The sequence below is a fragment of the Myotis davidii genome, unplaced genomic scaffold, assembly GCF_000327345.1.
Source record: "Myotis davidii unplaced genomic scaffold, ASM32734v1 scaffold147, whole genome shotgun sequence".
Lineage (NCBI taxonomy): Eukaryota > Metazoa > Chordata > Mammalia > Chiroptera > Vespertilionidae > Myotis > Myotis davidii.
Window position 1 is genome coordinate 9,629,709 of NW_006383010.1, and position 23,191 is coordinate 9,652,899.

At 39.9% G+C, this 23,191-nt stretch overlaps 1 protein-coding gene across 1 annotated transcript in view; it reads left to right on the top strand.

Annotated features, from left to right (window-relative positions):
- The first annotated feature begins 5,348 nt into the window (after window positions 1-5,348).
- Window positions 5,349-23,191, top strand: part of ENPP3 (ectonucleotide pyrophosphatase/phosphodiesterase 3) — a 76,184-nt gene continuing 58,341 nt past the window's right edge. Inside the window, exons 1-5 of the mRNA XM_015557843.1 lie at window positions 5,349-5,479; window positions 8,679-8,754; window positions 15,015-15,137; window positions 17,134-17,259; window positions 19,426-19,486. Of these exons, the coding sequence (XP_015413329.1) occupies window positions 5,426-5,479; window positions 8,679-8,754; window positions 15,015-15,137; window positions 17,134-17,259; window positions 19,426-19,486 (440 nt within the window). The 5' untranslated portion in view covers window positions 5,349-5,425. The remainder of the gene's footprint in view (window positions 5,480-8,678; window positions 8,755-15,014; window positions 15,138-17,133; window positions 17,260-19,425; window positions 19,487-23,191) is intronic.

Consider the following 23,191-nt stretch of genomic DNA (forward strand, 5'->3'; position numbering starts at 1 on the left):
TTTCTCTCACATTGATATTTCTCTCTGTCTTTCCCTCTCTCTTCCACTCTCTCTAAAAAATCAATGAAAAAATATCCCCAGGTGAGCATTTAAATAAATAAATAAATACTGCTGAAATTGTAGAGAATGCAGCCAAAACAGTAATAAACAATGAATGCTTAAAAGAAAAAGGGAAAAAAATGTTACCTCTTAAGGTACTGCTATGGGCTGACTTGTTTCCCCCAAATTCATATGTTGAATTCCTAACCCTCAGCACCCTAGAATGTGACTGTATTTGGAAATAGAGTCGTTAAAAAGGTCATTAAGTTAAAATGAAGTCATTAGGGTGGACCCTAATCTAATATGGCCGGTGTCTTTATGAGAAGAGAAAGACTGTGACAGAGACAGAGGCAACCATGTGAAAACAAACGGCCAGGTGCAAATCAAGCTTAGAGGCCTTGGAAGAAACCAACCCTTGATCCTGGACTTCTAGCCTCTAGAACGGTAAGAAAATGAATTTGTGTAATTTAAGCCACCTGGTCTTGGATACCTTATTATGGCAACCCTGGAAAATCTCTATAAGTACCTGTCTGAATCTCCTCAGAAAAGTTTATTATTGTCTCCACCATTCCCCTGGCACTTCACTAATATCACTACTATCGCCCAAATCACATGATATTATGGTTTAAAATGCCTGTTTCTTCTACCAGACTAAAGCTGTTTAGAGTAGATATAGAAAATGAACATTTTTTAAAAACATACTTTTCTTTATTTCAGAGAGGAAGAGAGAGACATCAATGATGAGAGAGAATCATTGATTGGCTGCCTCCTGCACGTCCCTTGCAGGACATCCCCCTACTGGGGATCCAGCCACAGTCGAACCCAACGCTCTATCCACAGAGCCAAACCGGTCAGGACAGAAATTGAACATTTTTACAAGCCATGCTCATCAATCTCCCTGTAGGTTTTTTCTGCCTTTTCCTCATGATGGGTCCGTTTTCTTAGTTGGCCACCTGCCTACCCAATCCTCCTGTGTTATTTGAGATATCCGTGCTTTGATGGACTCCTTCCTGCTGCTGGACCTGAGCCTAGTCCCTGCCTCACCTCCACCACCACCCTCAGTGTGTCTAGTTCCTCTGAACGTTCCTAGTTTGGCTTGTGCTCAAACCAGGAAAGGCATGTTTATGAGACTTAAGGAAACAGATGTTGGCAGCCCCTGGGGCTTTTCTCAGACAGTAATGAGTGAATTTTCAATGCTTTTAGAAAAGTTTCTTGAATTCAGTGGACACAGGAACATGGTAGAATATGAAAAATATTTATGATTGGTGGGGGGGATGTAAGGTAACAGTAGCTGTCTTTCAGAGCACAGGTGTTCTAGGCCATTAAACATTAAAAAATGCAGAGTGAAGGTTTCAGAATCCAGAAGGTGCAGATTGTTCTAAAGTTAAGGGAAAAAGAATTGTGAGGCTTCCAAGACTTAAGTAACTTAGGAAGTGTAGGTTCAGATCCAGGTGACACAGGCAGTCTATTTCAAAGTCTAAGTTGCATGGAGGGTGTGGATTTGGCTGGTGTCCAACGCTCAGGTGATCTGTTAGGAGTTAAGTTTCTAAGACTTGATAGACTCAAAAGTGGTTGGAATGTAGGGTTCATATAGGGGAATTGCCATAACAGAAAATATGACTAGAGACTGGCAATACTAATATCTCTACTGTATCTTATGTAGGTTCTCTGAGATTTACTTATATCAGGACTTGAAAATCTAAGTTATTTCAGTATTATTAAGAGATAATCTGAGATTACTTTAGAAATGAAGAATTTATTATTGAGTCAATTAGCTTGTATGATGCAGAGATAAGATTTTATCAGAGGTCCTATGACTTTCTAATTTAGTGATTTAGTGTTGTTGGTTTGTTTGTGTATGTGTGTGTCCTCAGGGCTCAATCGGGATGAGGGATGTTCTGGCTGTGTGGGAGGTAATAAATTATGTAGTGAAAATATAGAGCCAGAGTCAGTGGTACCCTGGTAAACAGAGCTGGCATAGAATTCAGTGACAGCAACATCTCCAAGTGCTGCTACAGTATCAGATAACAAGCATTCTGGAGTCCAGGTATACAAGTTACTACAGGAAATATCAAGGCATGAAGTGGAAAAGCAAGAAGCCAGTGAGAAACCAAGAGAATAGATCCTGGAAGTCCAAATAAGGTGTAGAGTTAGAGAGAGGCAAAGTCTTAAAAAAAAAAAAAGGAAAAATGTGAGAAGCCATACAAGGAGTATATTAGTCAGGGTTTTCCAGAAAAAGAGAACCAGAAGAAAAAGAGATAAAGATGATAGAGATAGAGATAGAGATAGAGATAGAGATAGAGATAGAGATGAAAGCAAGAGAAGAAGAATTGGCTCACTTGATGGTGGTGGATATGTTGGCAAATCCCAAACCCACAGGACAGGGCAGGTTGGCAGGCTCATGCTGTAGTCTTGAGGCAGAATTTCTTTTTCTCTGGTAAACCCATTGTTCTGTTAAATGTGTTTTCTATTTGTGGGGTCTCTTAGCATAATTAGGCTTGACCTTACAACCTCCCTAGATCTTATCTGGGAAGTTAATGGGCTGAGGGAAGTGCAGCAAGAACAAAAACAAGTGAAACTCACAAGAACAGTGTAACTATAGTAACCACTACCTTGTTTACCTCTGACTATAAAATAAAGGCCCAGCTTGCCTTGGGATCTTTCTCTGAGGCCTCAGTCAGGCACAGGAAGATCCACGGAGACTGAAGAGAGCTAGAGAGCTATGAATGCTGTGTCTGTGTAAATCATTCTCCGCAGACTTCGTCCATACCTTTGGGAACCCCTGGACCACTGGAGCTGGACCCCAGCATCGATTGATTTCAGGGAGGGAGAGAGAGAGAGAGAGAAGCATCAATGATGAGAGAGAATCATTGATTGTCTGCCTCCTGCATGCTCCCTACTGGGGACTGAGCCAGTAACCCAGGCATGTGCCCTGACTGGGAATTGAACTCTGATCTTCTGGTTAATAGGTTGACCCTCAACCACAAAGCCATGCTGGCCAGGCTGTTATTGTTGTTAATGCCTGCAACTGATTGGATAAAGCCTATCCAAATTATTGAGGATAATTGCCTTTACTTATTGTAAATGTCACCACATCTACAAAATACGTGCTTGATTAAATGACTGGTTACTAGGCCCTAGCCAAGTCCACACACAAAATTAACCATTGCACAAAGGAAGATAAAATTAGGAGCACTGGGAACCAGAGTCAAGGCAGACTAGATAGATTGTCATAAATGCAAACGGGCAATTAGAACCCAGAAACACAGAAAAATTGAAGGCATATGTCAGATGACTAAGCAAAAGCCATAAATGTTAGTAATCTCCTAATTCTGAAATTGTAGTATAAGCTTGATCTTTCTTCAAAACAATTAGTAATGACACAACTGCAACAATAATAATACCCTGAAGTGGAAGCCTGAAGACCTGGTGAAATCTCACTTCTGAGATACCACTAACCAAGGTGATCTTGGGCAAGTGACCAAGTGCCTCTGGGATCCTCTAATCTTACCTGTAAAGTTCACAAGCAAAGTGTTCAGACTGACCTGACTATATATGAAATCACTTGGAGGAATATTTAAAAAAACTAGTGGCTCAGTGCACAACGAATTCATGCACGGGTGGGGTCCAGCCAGCCAGCCCTGACTGGGGCCGATGTGGGGGGAGGGGCCACAGGTGGTTGGCCGGCTGCCCTGCTCCCTGGTTGAACTCCCAGTTGGTTGAATTCCCAGTTGAGAGGACGATTTGCATATTAGCCGTTTATTATACAGGATACTGCTGCCTTAGGTAAAATTCCAGAAAATTCCAATTCAATTGCAGTGGAGGCTGGACTTCAGAACTTAAAAAAGTTATTTAATTTATTTAAAAAAAAAGAAAAAAGAAACTACTTTGGGTGCTTCAAAATTTACCCAGTGTAGAGAACCACTAGCCAAAGGTGTTCAAATATGTTTTTATTTGTGATTTTTATATGGAGGAATCTTTTTTTTTTTTTAAGTGCCCTAATGGGGAATCAAACCAGTGACCTTTTGATTCCTGGGTCAACACTCAGATTTGTGATTTTTAAGTCCTGATAGTCCATTGTGTGCAAGGAAAGAAGTTTGTAAGACCCTGAATTAGATTATATTTATAAAATCTTCTAACTTTAAGAGGAATTCCTTTTGCTGCGGTAACTCATGCAGATGCTTCCACTAGTTAGGCCTGTAGGTGCAGTTAGTGGAGGAATTCTGGACCGAGGAAGTGAAGGGGAAAGAATAGCACAAACCCTCACAGTCATAAAAGGAAACATGGCTCTAGGCTGCAGATTTTTCCCTAAGGGAGAAATCACAGAAAAAACTCCAGTTACAGGTAAAGGAATTTAGACATGATTTTTAGAAATATCCTTAAGATTTGTACATCACTGTATATTAGGGTAGAGTCTTAATTTTTTCACTCCTTTTAGAGTCAGAATAGTTTAGAATAGTGTTTTCCAAAGAATGTACTGAAGCCTACAGTATTTTTCTAATCTTCACTTTAAAAAAGGGTTCTTAAGCTCTATTTGACCAAGGAGTGTGTCATAGGACTAATGTTCCGTGGAATCACACTTTAAGAATTGCTGCCTTCGGGTCAAACTGTAAGAACTTAACACCCGCCCTGTACTAGAACTCTCTTTCGCTGTGCTGCTAGTAATTTAGCTTCTTTCATCATAAGTGCATGTATCTATAGAAATAATAAAGTAGTTTGTTTAACTCGTTAGTAAAAATGGACTTGGGTCTGGGGAGTTAAAAGACTTGCATTCCAGTTCCCCTCAGGCATCCAGTAAATATTTGATTTGGGATATATAAGCTACATAATTTAAACAATCAGAGCCTTACTTTATTTATCTACAAAATAAGGATACAATGTTTGTAAGGGATATTAACTTTGTAAGGGACATGAGATAATGTGCATAAAACATGCCAAATTGGGACCATTGTAAAATGCAAGACATAAATTAAGTGCTCTACATAGGTGTAACAGAGTTGGAATTCCTACTATGGTTAGAGCATATTTTTAATGTTAGTTTTCAACCATGACATAAAATTTATGTCAATATTGAAGCTCCCTGGAATTTCTGTAAGGAGGCCTTTTGTTTTGGGTTTTTAGTACAAAACAAAAAGAGAGACTGCACAGTTATCTGAAATGTACCGGAAATAAACTTCCTTATATCAACACTATTGTTATCACAACTTTTTTCTTCTCTCTTGATTGTCCAATCACTAACAGGCTGTGATCTTCACAAGCAGTTAAAAGTCAGCCACTTATAGCTCACACAGCTCTCTTTGCCAGACTAGAAAAAGGGAGGAGTAATCTGTTTCTGCTAAAACAGGTTTACACAGCTAAAAATCTGGATTCTCTGCTGACTTTATCAATGGAAGAAACTGTTAAGAAGAGCACTGTTAAGAAATATAAAATAATTTGTATTGTAAGTACAGTTTGTTTCTTACTTTTATTTTACTTTATTGTAGCTTTGTGTCAAATGTTAAATGTATACTCCCTATTTATTTATTTGTGTTACTATTTAAATGTAAAGTTTTAAGTAATTATGTTCAGTTTTAAAACAGCTCTAAGGCAGTTAATATTTTTAATTATATTTAACAAGTAAAAAATTTGAGCAACAACAAATGAATATTTGATCAACCTAAAAAGTGGGGATCTGTGGCAGAACAATTTCCAATGTTTCTTTTAGCATGAATACAGTACAATTACTTCCCAAGTTGCACTTTTATTGCATGAACATTTTAAGACCGGAAAGTGAGAAGTTAAAATGACTGTATCTTACATTCTTTGTTGAAAAAAGGAAAAGAAAAAGCTTTTCTTGATTTTATTACACTTTCCTTTTTTCCATCAAACTTTCAGGAAAAGGGGAGTTCTGTCTATTGCCTTGGTTTTCTTATGGCTCAACCATTCCCTGTTCTCTAGTTTTGCTTTTTCTGTACTGAAGTTACCCCTCCAAAGTCACTCCTCCTCTGTCCGGCTCTTTAGCCTTTATAACAACAGTACATAGATGTTGCTGAGTGTTTTCTTTTGTTTTAAATATATATTTTTATCGATGAGAGAGAATCATTGATCCTCTGCCTCCTTCGAGCCCCCTACTGGGGATGGAGCCTGCAACCCGGGCATGTGCCCTGACCAGGAATCAAACCAGCGACCTCTCTTGGTGCACCGAGGACGCTCAACCCACTGAGCCACACGGGACAGGGCTCTACTTTTAATTTGTTGAGGAACCTCCATACAGATTTCCACAGTGGCTGCACCAACTTTCAATCCCACCAACAGTGCACGTGGGTTCCCTTTCCTCCACATCCTTGGCCAACACTTGCTTGTTTATTTATTTTTTTGATGACAGCCGTTCTGACAGGTGTGAGATGGCATGTTCACTTCCTTCATTGAACCCAGGGATTATAATGAAGTTAATCCTCAAGATACTTTATTCATTATCCTTCTGGGAACTTCGGAGCAACTCTTTTTAGCTCTTATATTTCTCATATCTTATACATTCAGGAAATTATAAACTCCTTGGGAACAAAACTTACGCATCATTTACACCCCTTTGTATTCTTCTAGTGGTTTACTAGTACATATAATAAAAGCTCAATACTTCATAATCACAGTTTCAAATGTACCCTAATGTTTCCAAATTTCAACGTGTTTCATGAAAAGTTTTTTAGGATATCTACTGTTTCCAGCACTCTTTATTCAGCACTCTTTATTCAGCCAAGGTAAAGCCAAATGTTGGATTCTCAGTAATTTTTGGAATCCTGCTCCACTTTGTAGATGTTTAAGATACACACCCACTTCAATATCAAGAAGCTTACTCAGAATTACATAATTAGAGTAAATAATTACATGAGATTAAAAATGAACCTCCTTACTCTCAAGGAGCTTACAGAGCAATGCAGAGAGCAAGCTATAGATATATAGAGCAAGTGCAGAGTCAGTTGTTCATACCAGCTAGTTTGAATTGCCAGCGATTACAGATAAGATGTACACGGAGGTATGTTACTTGTAAATCTATGATGGATGAGGTTTACCATAGGAAAGTTTCCCAGTGTTTTGTTTCTTTGTAGTGTTCCTCGTCTCAGTCACTGGTGGCTTTGAGCATCATAACAAAGGACTTAATGCTAATTATATATATATATATCAGAGAGGAAGAGAGAGAGATAGAAACATCAATGGTGAGAGAGAATCATTGATCAGCTGCCTCCTGCACACTCCTCACTGGGGATTGAGCACGCAACCCAGACATGTGCCCTTGACCAAAATCAAACCTGGGACCCTTCAGTCTCCAGGCTGATGCTCTATCCACTGAGTCCAACCAGTTAGGGTGCTAATGTTATTTAATGACTGTTTCTGTTCTATCCTCTGCACTGATAGAAAACCAGCTATAAGGTTACTGACCCTTGGATGAACTTGGAGACTTCACATGAGAATTGTTTTCATAATATTTTAATGTATTTTCCTAATTGTTGAATTCACTTCTATTGTAAATGTTAGATATATTAATTTTTCAGTTGATTTTCAGAATTCAAACCAAAAATAAAAATCCAATAGTTTATGTAGGTCTTCACTAGCTAAGCAAATTTTGATGTGTGTTGTTTTTTTCACAAAAATGATTTTTTAAAAAGTGTATTGTTTTGTAAGACTTTCTTATGTGATCTGTGCATCTGTTGTATTCAAAGTCTTTACGGTGATACTAGAGGCCTGGTGCACGAAATTCTTGCACTGGAGCGGGGGGCTGGGGAGGGAGAGGGCAAGAGGCTCCCACCACCGCTGCTGTGCTTGCCAGCCATGAGCCCGGCTCTTCCTGTGTTGAGCATCTGCCCCCTGGTGGTCAGTGCACCTAATAGCAATGGGACGTTCTGCCATTTGGCCGATTTGCATATTAGCCTTTTATTATGTAGGATACATTATTCAGGCTCTGTCATCCAGCATACTAACCATTAAACTTAGTGGATGGGGAAAGAGAAGAGTGGGAATTATATAATTATCTTTAATTATATAACAGTTTAACTCTACTCATAACATAAAGTCCACTACATTGAAGAACTTTGTCAGCAGTAGTGATAATGAATGTTATATAAAATCTTTGGTCACACATATTCCAAGTTACCCTAAATCATTTTTGTTTGAGCTGAAGAGCAAAGCAGATTATATGCCAGCTAATTATTTGGACACTGTATTTTTACATGTGTTAAATATTCTCATTGTCCTCTGATGGACAGAGTGGGGGGAAAGACCTGCACATAAGAATGAGGTAGTCAACAATTTCACAGTTTTGGAAGGTTTTTAGGTAAATGGTCTTCAAGTAGGTATCTAGTTAAGAAAGAAAAATGGGCAAAGGTAAATGGCTCCTTTGGTTTCGTGCGTTTCACTCATTTTGGGATGAAGCCAACTAGGACTAATGTACTTACATTTAAAGATCTGTAATAAATGGCATTTTTAAGTTCTTCCCAAACCTTTTTATTATCAGGCCTTAAATAAAATTATGTCAGGGTTGGATCTGGTATCATGCATAACCAGAACACTGTGTGCCCTTAAAATTCACTGAGGGAGGCGGTTATCTGGACCTTTGCATATATATTTTTTAATTGTAAAGGTCACTTTTCATTTTTCTGTAATAGGTTCTTCTCGCTTTGCTGGTGATTGTGACACTTGGATTAGGCCTGAAGCTTGGGCTCAGACAACTAGACGAGCAAGGTACAGCCCTCAGCATTATTTCTTCTTTCTCCTCACCTTCACTTGTTAAAACGTGTACCCTCTTACCCTGGGTCTCCTCTCTGCTACAGGTAGCACTTTCCTAGCTTCTTCTTATTCCCCACTCCCACCCCTGTGTTTAGCTTATTCCCTGTGATTGCTGGACTTGACACTTTGCCCTCATCTCTCTGCCTCTTTGAGAGTCATATCATTCCTGTGTTTTATCTTGACGTTTCCTTACCTTCATAGAGGACTTTGATATTAATATCTAATAATCTTTGTTGTGCTTTTCCCAGCACCTCCTACCACCTTTCCTGAATCTTGATGTCACGTGAGAATTGCTCCATCCCTGAAATCTCATGATTTTTTTTTTGGTTAGGCAGTGCCACATTCGTGAAATAAAAGCTTCACAATATTTTTTCTTAAGAAGCGAAGAAAAAGTAGGAGGTACATTTCCAAAAATATCAAAACACCTTACATCTCTTGCCATATCTCATTAGTACGAACAGAAATAAGTAATTTACAAGTGACTATATAAAAAGCGCTTTCCACAATCTTGTTGTGTATTGTTTTGGTACTTTTACTAAGGGGAAATAGGAAGTTAAATGTTAGATAATTTATCTTGCTTTTAATTTGATTGATTAACTTCTATTTTGACTCCAGTGGGGAAAGTTTTATCATTTCTTCATGAGGGAGACTCTTGGTGAGGTTAGATGACAATTTTTCCAGTTGTGTTTTCACTTAAGAATTAACAAACACTTAGTAGCCCTAGGGTATCATGGCAACACAGTGGAACTGAAGAGGTGGACATTACCTGCAAAATTACTGTCTTTTCTTGGTCTCTTGGCTATTTTGTTTCTGTACTACAGTGCCAGTCTTAGATCGAACAAACATTGCCAGGCCATTTCAGCAGTATTATTCTGATGTTAGTGCACAAAGGTGGGCATCATTTCTTGGTTATTTTATGCCACAAATTGCAATTTAATGGCAAGAGGTATATATATACTAACCGCTGAACAAAATCTCCAGCTCTTTGACTCTTCCTCCTTTTAGTACACTTACTGGCCAGCTTCCCAGAGTTATTGTTTCATATTCATTTCCTCTTACCTCAGTCTGTCAGCCCTTATGTGGCATCACTCCCTTCCCCCTCCCACTCAGGGCATTGGTATATAACTCAAGCTCCTCTTGGTCAGTGTTCCTCACATGCTCAGCCCTCATTCTTGCACCGCACTCTCTCCTAATCCTCAACCCTGGACAATTTTCACCATTCTCTGCTCCAACTAACACACTTTTTATGGGCAATATATTTTTCTAGTGTGAGGTTTTTAAAAATATATATATTTTATTGATTTCAGACAGGAAGGAAGAGGGAGAGAGAGAGAGAAACATCAATGATGAGAGAGAATCATTGATAGTCTGCCTCTTGCATGCCCCCTACTGAGGATCTAGCAACCTGGGCATGTGCCCTTGACTGGAATTGAGCCCAGGACTCTTCAGGCCGCAGGCCGAAACTCTATCCACTGAGCCAAACCAGCTAGGGCTAGTGTGAATTTTTAAAGTAGTTTTTCTAGTTTGAGTTTGTTCATACTTTTTACTTATTCTTTAACGATTGAGCACTCACTATGTGCTAGGTACTATTCTAATTAATGTAATTCTAGATACTATTCTAATTAAGGTAATGCTAATACAGTGGTAAAGAAAACAATAATTCTTCAGAGAGTTTACATTCTAGCATGGAAGACAATAAAATATAAATATGCAAAAATATGTAATATGATTAGGGAAAGTGCTAAGGAATAAAAAAAAGCTTTAAAGGGGAATATGAGTTATTTTTGAGTCAGGCTGGGGTGGGGCATGTGTGTGAAATAACTTTTAAGCAAAGAGCTGAAGGAGAACCAAGATATTTTGTAAAAGAACATTCCAGGCAAGAGAAAATAAGTGCAAAGACAAAGCAGTAGCTTGCCTGGCAAGTACATTTCAAGAATGACAAGGAGAACATTGAGCTAGAACTAAGAGGACTAGAGGAAGTGTAGTCATAAATAAGATCAACCAAAGAGGAGCCAGGTCAAACAGGGTTTGGAAGGTCAAAGTACGGTCTTCAGCTTTCATTCTGAATGTGATGGCTAGTTATTGGAGGTTTTGAGCAGAGAATGACATGATGTAGCTTGCTTTTCAACATGATTACTTAGGCTATTATATCATTTGTAAGTGGCAGAGTGAAACCATGAGAAGTAGAGACCTATTAGGAAATAATGGCAATAATACAGACAAGCTTTATGTCTTGGACTAGGATAGCAGTAGCATTGTAACTGGTGAGATATAGTTGGATTTTGAATATCTTTTTTTTATAATTATTGACACTATTACAGATATTCCCCATTTTCTCCCTCTTTGCCTACCTCTACCAGCCTCCACCCCATCCTACCCTGGCCTTCACCACAGTGTTTTCTAAGTCCAAGGGCTATGCATATATATTCTTTAGCTAATCTCTTCACCTTATTTTATCCAGTCCTTCCCTACCCCTTCCCCTCTGACATCTGCCAATCTGTTCCATGTATCCATGCCTCTGGTTTTATTTTGTTTGGCAGTTTATTTTGCTCATTACATTCCACATATAAGTTATATCATATGGTATTTGTCTTTTTCTGACTGCCTTATTTTGCTTAGCATAATCATCTCCAGGTTCATCTGTGCTGTTACAAAGCTGCATAGTACTCCATGGTGTAAATGTACCACAGCTTTTTTATCCACTCATCTACCAATGGGCACTTGGGCTGATTCTAGGTCTTGGCTGTGTGGTAGATAGATTTTATTGACAGACTGGATATAGAATGAGAAAGAGAGGACTCAAGAATGAAGTTAAGATTTTTGTCATGAACATCTGAAAATATGGCATTTTCATAATTAGTTGGGGAAAACTTTAGAATAAGTTGGTTTGGGGAGAATAATTAGGAGCTCAGTTTTGGATATGTTATATTTGAAGTATCTACTAGATGTCTAGGTAGGTAGTTGGATATATGAGGCTGGCTTTAGAAGGGAAGCCTTAGATGGACATACAGTGTGGTGATTATCAACATCATATGTGGAATTTAAAACAATGTGATGGGGGTACACGAACCTCAAAGGATTGAGGAGACAAGGAAGAAAAGAGAAGCACTGAGAACTAGGAAGAAAGCCAAGAATGTGGGAGGAAAGGCACATAACTGTTGTATCCTGGAAGCCAAGTATGGAACACTTTTCAAAGGAGGAGAGTGAATGTAAAAATGTAAAGGCCTTTTATGTAAATGATACATAAACTTTTTTTCTTACTTTTTTATTGAACATTTTTAAAGATTCATCTAAATTTCTATGTGTGCATCTATTCATATGTGTCTATTTACTATGTAGTCCTTTTTGACTTGTATCCAACATGCCATTTGACCTATGCCCTCTCTGAGTGCTGGAAATTCAGGTTGATTTTAATACCTTAATTCTACATAAATTCTGCAGATTCTCTTAGACCTGTGTGAGGTTTTCTTTGACTTATACTCAGGAACTGAATTCCTTTGCATTAACTTGGGTAAGTAGTCCCAGAAGATTGCTTTCTAGCCTGCCTTACCTTCACCACATGTCCCGATCAGTCCTTGAAATTATCTAGCTCTCTCATTTTTGGCAGTGTAAAGCTGGATATAGAGTGATATCTTTTATTTTAATTTTTATTTCTCTATCCTGCTGCTCTAATCAGTGTTGGTTGTTCTCTTGGTTTGTTTGGTGTATTGTGATTGGTGTTTCCATAGCCTCTCCATTGTGCTAGACCTTGTATTATTAGACCTTTCTCTCTCTTTTTTTTTTTCTCTTTTACTGCCTCATTTTGCTAAAGAACATCCTTCATTAGCTTTATAAAACAGAATGTGTGCAACATATAACTTGAGTTTTGGGTAATCTAAAGGCATTTTCATCATCCTAACCTAGCACTTGGTAGTTTGGTTAGATATTGAATTCTAAGATGAATATAAATCACCGCTGGAAATTTAAAGACATTACTTGCCTGTCTTCTAGCTTACAGTGTTGCTTTTAAGAAATTTGATACCATTTTGACTTGTGATCCTTTATGAATTTGCTCATTAACTCTCTCTAGGAGCTTCCAAGGTTTCTTTATCCCCATTGATCCCTTGGTATGAGTTTTGCCCTGGGAGATTTGGTGGGCAATTTTAAGGTAATAATTTATGCTTTTCGGTTCTGGGAAACTTTATAATATGATTCTTTAATAACACCATCTCCATATTCTTTGTTTTTACTTTTTGGCACTCCTTGTTTTCTTTAAAAAATATATTTTTTATTGATTTCAGAGAGGCAGGGAGAGGGAGAGAGATATAGAAACAACAATGATGATAGAGAATCATCGATTGGCTGCCTCCTGCACGTACCCTACTGGGGATCAAGCCCACAACCCTGACCAGGAATGGAATCGTGATCTCCTGGTTCATAGGTCGACAATCAATTACTGACCCATGCCGGTTGGTATTCCTTGTTTTAAGGTCAACTAAATAGTAGCCTTAATTATATCTGCAAAATCCCTTTGCCACGTAAGGCAACACATTCATGGTCTTGGGAATTAAGGCATGGACTCTTTTTAGGAAACATAATTCTGCCTGCCACACTTTTCTATTGGATTTTTTAAAATATCTGCTCTTATATTTTTATTCCCAAGAGCAGCCTGAATATTATCTCTCTTTTTAAAATTGTAGCTTTCTTTCTTATTTGATGGATGCAATATTTTCTCTTTTCTGAGGATCTCAATATTAGCTGTGCATGTGTGTGTATATGCGTGTGTTGTTGCCTTTTCAACCAAACCTTTCTTTTTTATTCTTGTTTGTTTTGATCTTTGTCTTTTTGTTTGTTTGTTGTTGTTATTTTTTTTTTCCGCTGCAAAAAGCTTTATTGTTTCATTTGGTCCAATGCATGGGAGAGGGCTTGAGGATGGTTAAAAGAATGGCTAGTAGTTTTGGGGAGAGGCTCAGGTAAAAGCCAGACACCAGGGTGATGCAGAGGGGCCCCTCCAAGGCCTCTGGGCTCCAAAGGCTCCTAGTGGTGCTTGGCGGTGAGCCTTTGGAAGAGATACTGGCCCAGCCCAGCCTGGGGCTGGCAGCCTGAGGAGGTGAGTCAAGTGTCACCCATCTTCTTGATGAGTTTCACCTCCTCACCCCGGAAGTGGTTCTGCAGGAAGTCCCAGAGCTGAGGGTCTGCGCAGGCGGAACCCAGGGCCGGCAGCTCCACAAGGGCCTGGTTCAGGGTCCTCTCCAAGGCCAGGGCGGCCTCCATGGCGTCCTGAGTTTTGCCTCTTGGGGAGGCTTCAGCAAGAGAATGCGGCCACCACACTGGTTTTGCATCTTTAAGAGACGCTCAGTGCCCTCGGCTTCTTCTCTGCCAATGCACTGAAGAAGCAGCCCACACCCTTGAGAGCCACATTGTTGGTGGAAGTAGAAGCCCAGAGAGAGGTAGGTGTGGGAGGCCCGCAGAGGCAGGCTGGCCAGGCGGTTGACGGCAGCCTCCACCTGGGTGGACTAATTCTGACGAATCAGGGAGCTCATGGTTGTTCGGCAATAAGGAGTTAAGGTAGAAAAAAAACCCAGTGTGTTGGTTGGTCCCGGAAGTGGTTCTGAAGGTGGTTCTGAATAAGATGCAGGAGAGCGACTGGAGGCTGGGAGAAGGGGTGTCCCTAGGTCTGTTCCATCCAAACATGGTTGAAGCAAGAGACAGATCCGGGACGGCCGAGGGCACTGCGTGGTCTTTGTCTTTTATGGTGGGTGTTATTCTGCTATGCTCAAATGTCTGGTAACTGTCTGTTTGGTATTGAAGAGTAGGGCTTGTTCATCTTTTCCCATCATAGCCATCCTTGTATAGCCATAGACAGTATGTCTACTGTCTCTATTCCTCCTAAATTCCTCCAGATTATGATCCTTCTATTCTGTAGTGGAAGGTAGGATGGATGTAGTTTCTGTTCCATACCCACACTTTCAATCAATTCCACTGTGTTTTAGCGTCTGCTTGTCCCTTTTACCCTTATCAAAAGGTACCAGGTGTCTCTGAGTTTGGAACCTCAATGGGGTACAGGGGAAAATTATTCATTACTTATCACTGAACTGACAGATCATACAAGAAAAACTATCTATCTGTCTGTCTGTCCTAGCCTGTGCGAGGTACTTCTGTGTGTTTCCACCATCTAGCTATGAGAGAGTGAATAACTTCCAAGCATTGGTCTCCTTGTCTTCTCCACTCTACAGGCAGCTGCAGGAAGAAATGCTTTGATTCTTCATACAGAGCTCTGGATGGCTGCCGGTGCGATGTGGGATGTAAAGACCGAGGCGACTGCTGCTGGGATTTTGCAGACACTTGTGTGGAATCAAGTATGAATTCCCCGCATACATTTATTATCATGTTGGTTGTGCTATCAGCATGTCCAAATGTTCGGCTATTGTATATTAGTTTGCTAGGACTCCCATAACAAAGTGCCGGGAACCGGGTGGATTAAACAACAGAAATTCATTTTCTCAGAGCTCTGGAGGCTAGAAGTCCAAGATCTAGGTGTTGACAGGGTTGGTTCCTTTTGGAGGTTGAGTGGAAGAACCCATTCCATGACCCTGTTCTAGCTTCTGAGAGTTGCTGGCAATCTTTTTGGAAGCCTTAGGCTGGGACAGGAAAACTCAAAACTCTGCCTTTATCTTCACATGGCATTTTCCTTGAATTTTCTCAGTCCCCCTCTGTGTGTTTCTGTGTCCTAATTTCTTCTTTTCCTGGGAATATCAGTCATACTAGATTAGGGCCCACCCTAATGACCTAGTTTTAACTTGATTATCTGCAAAGATCCTTTTTAAAGTAAGATCACATTCATAGTCATGGGGGTTAGAATTTTCATTTTTTTGGGGGGGGGGATGGGCACAATTCAACCCATAACACCTTGTATACAAGGTCTATTGTTGTCCTTTCCCCTTTTACAAGGATACAGAGTCCACACTTTAGTTAATGGAGGTTGAGGAATAGCCGTTGTCAGCAGATGACATGCTATATAATTACATAACTTTCAACGGAGTTTTGCTGTGACTTAAAGTTTGTTATCTTGTTTAGTTTCATTTGTAGTCATTCTCAAATCTCAGGGTGCATAAGAGTTACTAGGAAAGTTGGGGCTCTTGGCGATGCTGATGTCAGAGTTCCTTCCATAGAACACAACTTGAGAAGCGCTGTTCTCAAGGTGGAAGAGGAAGTCTGCACTGTTTAATTTTCTAAGAAATCAGGGAAGGTGGGGGGTGGGAGTCTAGTGGTTCAAGGAGAGAGAAGATTAGAACAGTGGAACTCCTTCTATTATGCCTTCTGAAAAGGCCAAGAGGGGGAGGAATAACTTAGTATAGGTAAGATTTGTATTCCCTTCACTTAATCTCCAAAAATCATCTTTCTAAATAATGGAGAATGGAGAACGCAATGCTTAAGGAAGCACACAGCACTCACCTATTCAACATATTTTTCTAAGCACAGGCCTGATGTTGATTTTAGTCACTGTTTCCTAGCAGGTGTTGCTAGGAAGCAGCTTCGGTCCAGCCTTGTTGTTTTTAGCACTGGGATTTATTTAAACTATATCTCATACGTAAGTGCTTAGCCTGGGAGAGCACCGGCAGCACAGTGGAAAGCTGGTCTACTGTTTCTGTCACTCTCAGCTGGATGGTGCCCTGACTTGCCTATCTATATTATAAAAGGCCTGTGGCCCTAACGCTGAAATGACCAAAGACCAGTGTGGGGGGTGGGGCTGAGAGCAGGGCAGGGCAGCGGGCAGGTGGGGGGGTGGGGAATGTGAGATTTCATGTGCTGGGCTTCTAGTGTTCTTATAGACTTGACTGTGTTCCTGTTACTTCTGTTAAGAGTTTCTCCAAACTCAGAGATGTATCTGCAAAGTGGAGCAGAGCTGCAGCTTATATAGCTTGAGTTCTATCTGCCAACCGTACCAAATGAAGAAACATGGTGGATTGCCCCTCATATGTATTATGTCATTTCCTCTTTTTAAAAAAAAAATTGATTTCAAAGAAGAAAGAGAGGGAAAGAAAGATAGAAGCATTAATGATGAGAGAGAATCATTGATCAGCTGCCTCCTGTACACCCTCCACTGGGTTTTGAGCCTGCAACCCAGGCATGTGCCCTGACCGGGGATCGAACCATGACCTCCTGCTTCATAGGTCGATGCTCAACCACTGAGCCATGCCAGCCAGGGTTATTATGTATTTTCATTGATGAATGCTGATAAACCAAGAATTTGACTGTTCAGTAATACATGGAGCAAAGCAGGGGATTTGTAATTTTGGTATTGAGTACTTACAATAAGTTAAATGCTCAGAACCAAATTGTGTAATTTTACAGCTCGAATATGGACGTGCAATAAGTTTCGTTGTGGGGAGAGCAGACTGGAATCCAGCCTTTGCTCTTGCTCAGATGACTGTTTGCAGAGGAAGGACTGCTGCGCTGACTACAAGAGTGTTTGCCAAGGTGAGCAGAGTTTGCTGACCCATTTTCCTCTGTGAGATTAGTGACCTTGGACCTGGCCTAGGCTACAGAGATTGAAACAAGTCAGGGAAGTATTCCATATAGAAAAGAAGACAAAATGTGTCCACTGTGGGAAAAAATGTTTTTTGTGTACTGCATAGCATAGACATTATAGGAAAGAAGAGAAAGCTTCCAGTTTTATATTTGTCTGTAACGCAAGGTTTTTTTTTCAGTCCAGTGACTAAGCTAGACATATATGTGGTTTGAGACATTATATGGCAGATCCAATGGATAAGATATCATGAAAGAGGTGATTTCGCCCAATTATCAGTTTGTTAAACCAGTTATTATTATTTTTTAAATACATTTTTATTGATTTCAGAGAGGAAGGGAGAGGGAGATAGAGATAGAAACATCAATGACGAGAGAGAATCATTGTTTGGCTGCCTCCTGCACACACCCTACTGGGGATCGAGCCCACAATCCAGGCATGTGCCCTTGACTGGAATCAAACCGGGGACCCTCCAGTCCACAGCCCAACGGTCTATCCACTGAGCCAACCAGGTAGAGTAAACCAGTTATTATTGAAACAACTGTGTCCTGAGTTGTTAAATTATTTCGGACTCGTAGGAATTAACTAAAGATTATTCAACTTGGCTTCAGTTGACTCCAGGTTATTCAACTCCTGATTTCACCTGCTTGCCACTCTATAACTAATTTCAATTTTTTTTTCTTAAATCACCAATCCCTTGGAAAATCGATGGGATTTACAAAAATGCCCATATAAACATAGCAAGAAATTGCTTCAAGCCATAAACCCCTTTTTCATAACACCATACTGAAGCAAATTCTTGAGTTAATATAATTCATCTATAAATATTTTCAGTGTATATCTAAAAACGATGAGAATTTAACAAAATTACAATATCATTAACATATCTAAAATACAGTTGATGATAATTTGCCATCAAATATCCATTGTGTTCAATATTTTCTGATTGTCTCATAATATTTATTTAAAAGCTTGTCTGAGGTATGATCTAATACATTCCATACATAGTAACAGGCTGATATATTCTTTAAAAGTAGGTTCTCCCTCTTTTTTTCCCCTTGCAATTTACATTTTGGAGAAATTTGGGTCATTTGTCTTGCAGAGTTTTCTATCTGGGTGTTGCATATTGCATCCTCTGTGATGGGTATCCTATCATCCCCTATGTCCCCTGCAAATTGGCAGTTAGAACCTGAGAATGGTTCAGATTCCGGTGAAATTTATTTATTTTGCAAGCATACTTCATAGATAGTGTGTAACTTCCATCAAGAGGCACATCTTGCCACTCTAACTGGTTTTGCTCAGTGGATAGAGCATTGGCTCATGGACTAAAAGGTCCTGGGTTCAATTCCAGTCAAGGGCATGTACCTTGGTTGCGGGCTCAAACCCTAGTATGGGGTGTGCAGGAGGCAGCTGGTTGATGTTTTACTCTCATCGATGTTTCTAACTCTCTATCCCTCTCCCTTACTCTCTGTAAAAAATCAATAAAATGTATTAAAAAAAAGAGGCACATCTTGTCTGCTTATCTCTTTTTGGGGAGATGTTAGCTATTGATGATCAGTGCCTATATCCATTAGGGCATGCAAATGATGACATTCATATTCTACCATTTATACTTTATTAAATAGCTGGAATGTTCTATAAACAGAAACATCTATGGAATAAGAATTTTTAAGTTAAGACCTTTGAAATTTGTTCAATTTTCCCCTATTTTTATATCAATTATTATCATTGGCTATTTCTCTTTTTAATGATTTCTTTTCTTTTTTTTTTAGACTGTATATCTATATTTATTAAACTTTTTTTTCTAATGGGAAAATATTGTTTTTGAGGGTAAAACCATTATTAATAAAAGAAAAAGGAATTGTCCCTTTTCTGAGGCTCAAGGAATTCCCTTTGTTTTTCTTAGTAAAGATGAGCTTCCTGATATTCAGTTAGTGTAGATTACTGATCGGAACTGACCTTGCCAACATATGAAACAGCATTTAACATGTTCTGGAAGAATTTCCTCATTGGAGTAACACAAATTGTGGTTTGGAAAGATCATGTCCATTGAACATTTGTTTCTCTTTTCTTGTTGTAGGGCAGCAATCTAAAGAGTTTTATCTTATGCTTTTCAGGAGCAACCCCATGGGTGAAAGAGAAGTGTGGCACAGCCCCAACAGCTCAGTGTCCAGAAGGGTGAGAATGAAGGGACATTTTCTTCCTCTTTAACAGGTGGCATGTGGGAATGTAACTGAGAGGCAGGATGGAATTTCCTCTGCTCTGTTTACATTTCAAAACAAAAAAGTTAACATAAGATTGGATTTCTTATGACTCAAACTCAAGTTCAGTAGATTTCGTGTGAGAATTGTCAACAAAATAATGAACCGTCTATAGAAAAGTTTTGTGATTTTATTTGAGCCAAAAGTTTGAGGACATGCCGGGAAGCAAAATCTCAATGGATGGAGAAATACTCTGGAGAATGGCAGCTTTGCAGCTTATCTATAATAATAAAAGCATAGTATGCTAATTAGACCCAACATCCTCCCCCACGACCTTCCGGACAAAGCCAGGGCTGCGAGGGAAGCCTGGGTCCCGGGTGCCACAGGAAAGCCAATGCCAGCAGCTGGAGGAACGAAGGCCTACTCTTGCATGAATTTTGTGCATCGGGCCTCTAGTCTCTATACATGTAAGAAGCTAGCTACCATAACGGCTATAACGACCTAATGCAGTGATGGCGAACCTATGACATGCGCATCAGAGTTGACATGCGAACTCATTTTTTGGTTGATTTTTCTTTGTTAAATGGCATTTAAATATATAAAATAAATATCAAAAATATGTCTTTGTTTTACTATGGTTTCAAATATCAAAAAATTTCCATATGTGACAGAGCACCAGAGTTAAGTTAGGGTTTTTCAAAATGCTGGCATACCGAGCTCAAAAGGTTCACCATCACTGACCTAATGACTGGTTGCTATGACGCCCATTGTGGCCAGCGAACCGGTGATCAAGGGCAGGGCTGGCTGGCCAACCTCCTGCAGCCCCTCCCCCCACCCAGCCCCACCCCAGATCAGCCCCCACACCCCTATTAGGGGCAGGGCCAGCTGGCCAACCACCCATGGTCCCTCCCCTAGGACACTGGCCCCCAATCGGCACCCCAACCCCAATCGGTGGGGCCCGATAACCAATTGCCCACGGCCCCTTACCCCAGCTGGCCTCGCCCTGCTCGGGCCCTGATCGGGGAGGGCTGGCCGGCCAACCTCCTGCCATCTCCTCCTCCCGACAGGCCCAGCCCTGACCCACCCCGATTGGGCTGGGCCAGCTGGCTGGACCCCACCTGTGCACGAATTTGTGCACTGAGCCTATGGTTTTTATATATTAGAATCAAAGGAGAAGATGTAAGGAGAGTTACATGAAATCCACCAGAGGTAGATTAAAGAGGCGGAAGGTTTGGATAAATAGCAAAATGGAGAAACACACACTTTAAAAATATTTATTTATTAAACACCTACTTTTTTTTTTTACATTGGTGGGTGCAGGGTAGTTAAAAGTTAACATTTACAGCACATAGCGATGGTATGCAGGAAAAAGGCTCAGTTGTCTTGTGCTGTGGGGCCTGCGGTTGTGCCGCGAGGGATCTAGGACAGAAAATTACTTGGACATTTCAAAGGCATTTATCCTGGATGGTTAAGAACAGTGGACAGGGTTCACTCAAGGTAAAGACTGACCTTTGCTAAGGAAGCTCTATGTCTGGAATGTGACTACCTGATAAGACCTGCCCAGCTAGGAATCAGTGATCAGAGCATCCTGTGTGGCTGCTCCCCCATAGCTTGTCAGGCTTATTACATAGCTCCCTTTCTATTCATATAATTAAATCAACATCTTGATCTCATAGATGTTTGTTCCTGTTCTGAAGCTGCAAGGTTATTGTGATAGCATATTGATAAACACATTTTTTTAAAATATATTTTATTGATTTTTTACAGAGAGGAAGGGAGAGAGATAGAGTTAGAAACATCGATGAGAGAGAAACATCGATCAGCTGCCTCCTGCACACCTCCTATTGGGGATGTGCCCGCAACCCAGGCACATGCCCTTGACCGGAATCGAACCTGGGACCTTTCAGTCTGCAGGCCGACGCTCTATCCACTGAGCCAAACCGGTTTTGGCAGATAAACACATTTTTTTAAAAATTAGCATTATGATAAAAATAACTATTTTCCAATGCAAATTGCAATACACCAGTTTAATTTCTTAATGAATTTTCTTTACATTATAGTTAAAACAGTCCCAATTTTCCATTTTTGACTTTTGAGATATAATTCATAGACATTGAAATGTTCACACTTATGTGTACAATATAATGAGATTTGGGTGTTCAGAAACTAGTGTAACCCACAGGTATGGAATAGTTCCAAGATGCAGAATATTTCCATCACCCCAGAAAAATGCCTCATGTTCTGATTTTTATCACTATAGATTCCTATTCTTAACTTTCATATAAATGGAATTATACTATATGTTTTCTTGTGTTTTTTAAATATATGTTATTTTTTTCATCATCATTTATCCCCCTGTACCTATACTTTTCCACCTCTACAACCCCTCTCCCCATTTTTGTTGTTATTGTTATTTTTGTGTGTGTACATTTTTTTCTTTTTTTTGTTAATCCTCACCTGAGGATATTTTTCCATTGATTTTTAATGAGAGTGGAAGGAAAGAGGAGAGACAGAGAGAGAGAAACATCGATGTGAGAAAGACACATCAATTGGTTGCCTCCTGCACATGCTCCTACCACGGCGGGGACTGAACCTGCAACCAAGGTTCCCTTGACGGAAATTGAACCCGGGACCCTTCAGTCTGCAGGCTGATGCTCTATTCACTGAACCAAATCAGCTAGGGCTGAAATTATTTTATTTTTAGCTGCTATCAGCATTCTGAATATTCCTTATAAGAATATTGGGGCTCTCTCTCTCACCTACGGGATAAAATTGTTTTCCTCTTGGCGGGGGGTATGAAATGGTTAAGTAAAAGAAGCCAGACATACCAAAATACAAACTAAGTGATTGTGTTTGTACATAATTATAAAAATGGGCACAGCTAAAATATGCTGTTGGAATTCAAGATTCTGACCACCCTTGGTGGGGTATGGTTTGTGACTAGAAGAGAACACAAGGGAGGGTTCCAGGGTGCTGGTAATATTGTGTCTCGTTCTACGTGATGACTACACAGTGGAGCTCAGTTAGGAAAAAATTATAAACTGTACGTCTATAAAATGTGTCTGTATATGGAATACAGGTAAGAATTTTAAAGTAAAAATATATTGAACGCAAAAAAAAGACTGTCTCTGGCTCTAATCCAAAAGTTATCTTCTATAGTTTTAACTTAAATACTGGTCTAAAAAGAGATTGTAATGCTTTTGAGGTTAATATTCATATCTTGTGATATTAGAATAGTCAAAATGTAGAACTGTATTTATTTTTAATTTATCTTTATTGTTGAAAATATTACAGATGTTGCCCTAGCTGTTTGGCTCCATGGATAGGCCTGTGGCCTGAAGGGTCCCAGGTTCGATTCCAGTCAAGGGCACATGCCTGGGTTGTGGGCTCAGTGCCTAGTAGCGGGTGTGCAAGAGGCAGCTGATTGATGATTCTCTCTCATCGTTGATATTTCTATCTCTCCCTCCCTCTCCCTTCCTCTCTGAAATCAATAAAAATATATTTTAAAAAAGGAAGTATTACAGATGTCCCTCCTTTTCCCTCCACTGACCCCCTCTATCCTGCTCCTACCCGGTGGCCACCGCCAGGCCTTCACCCCTCTATTGTCTGTGTCCATGGGTTATGCACATATGCATATAAGTTCTTTGTTTAATTTCTTCTTGCCCTCTCCCCTCTGACCCCA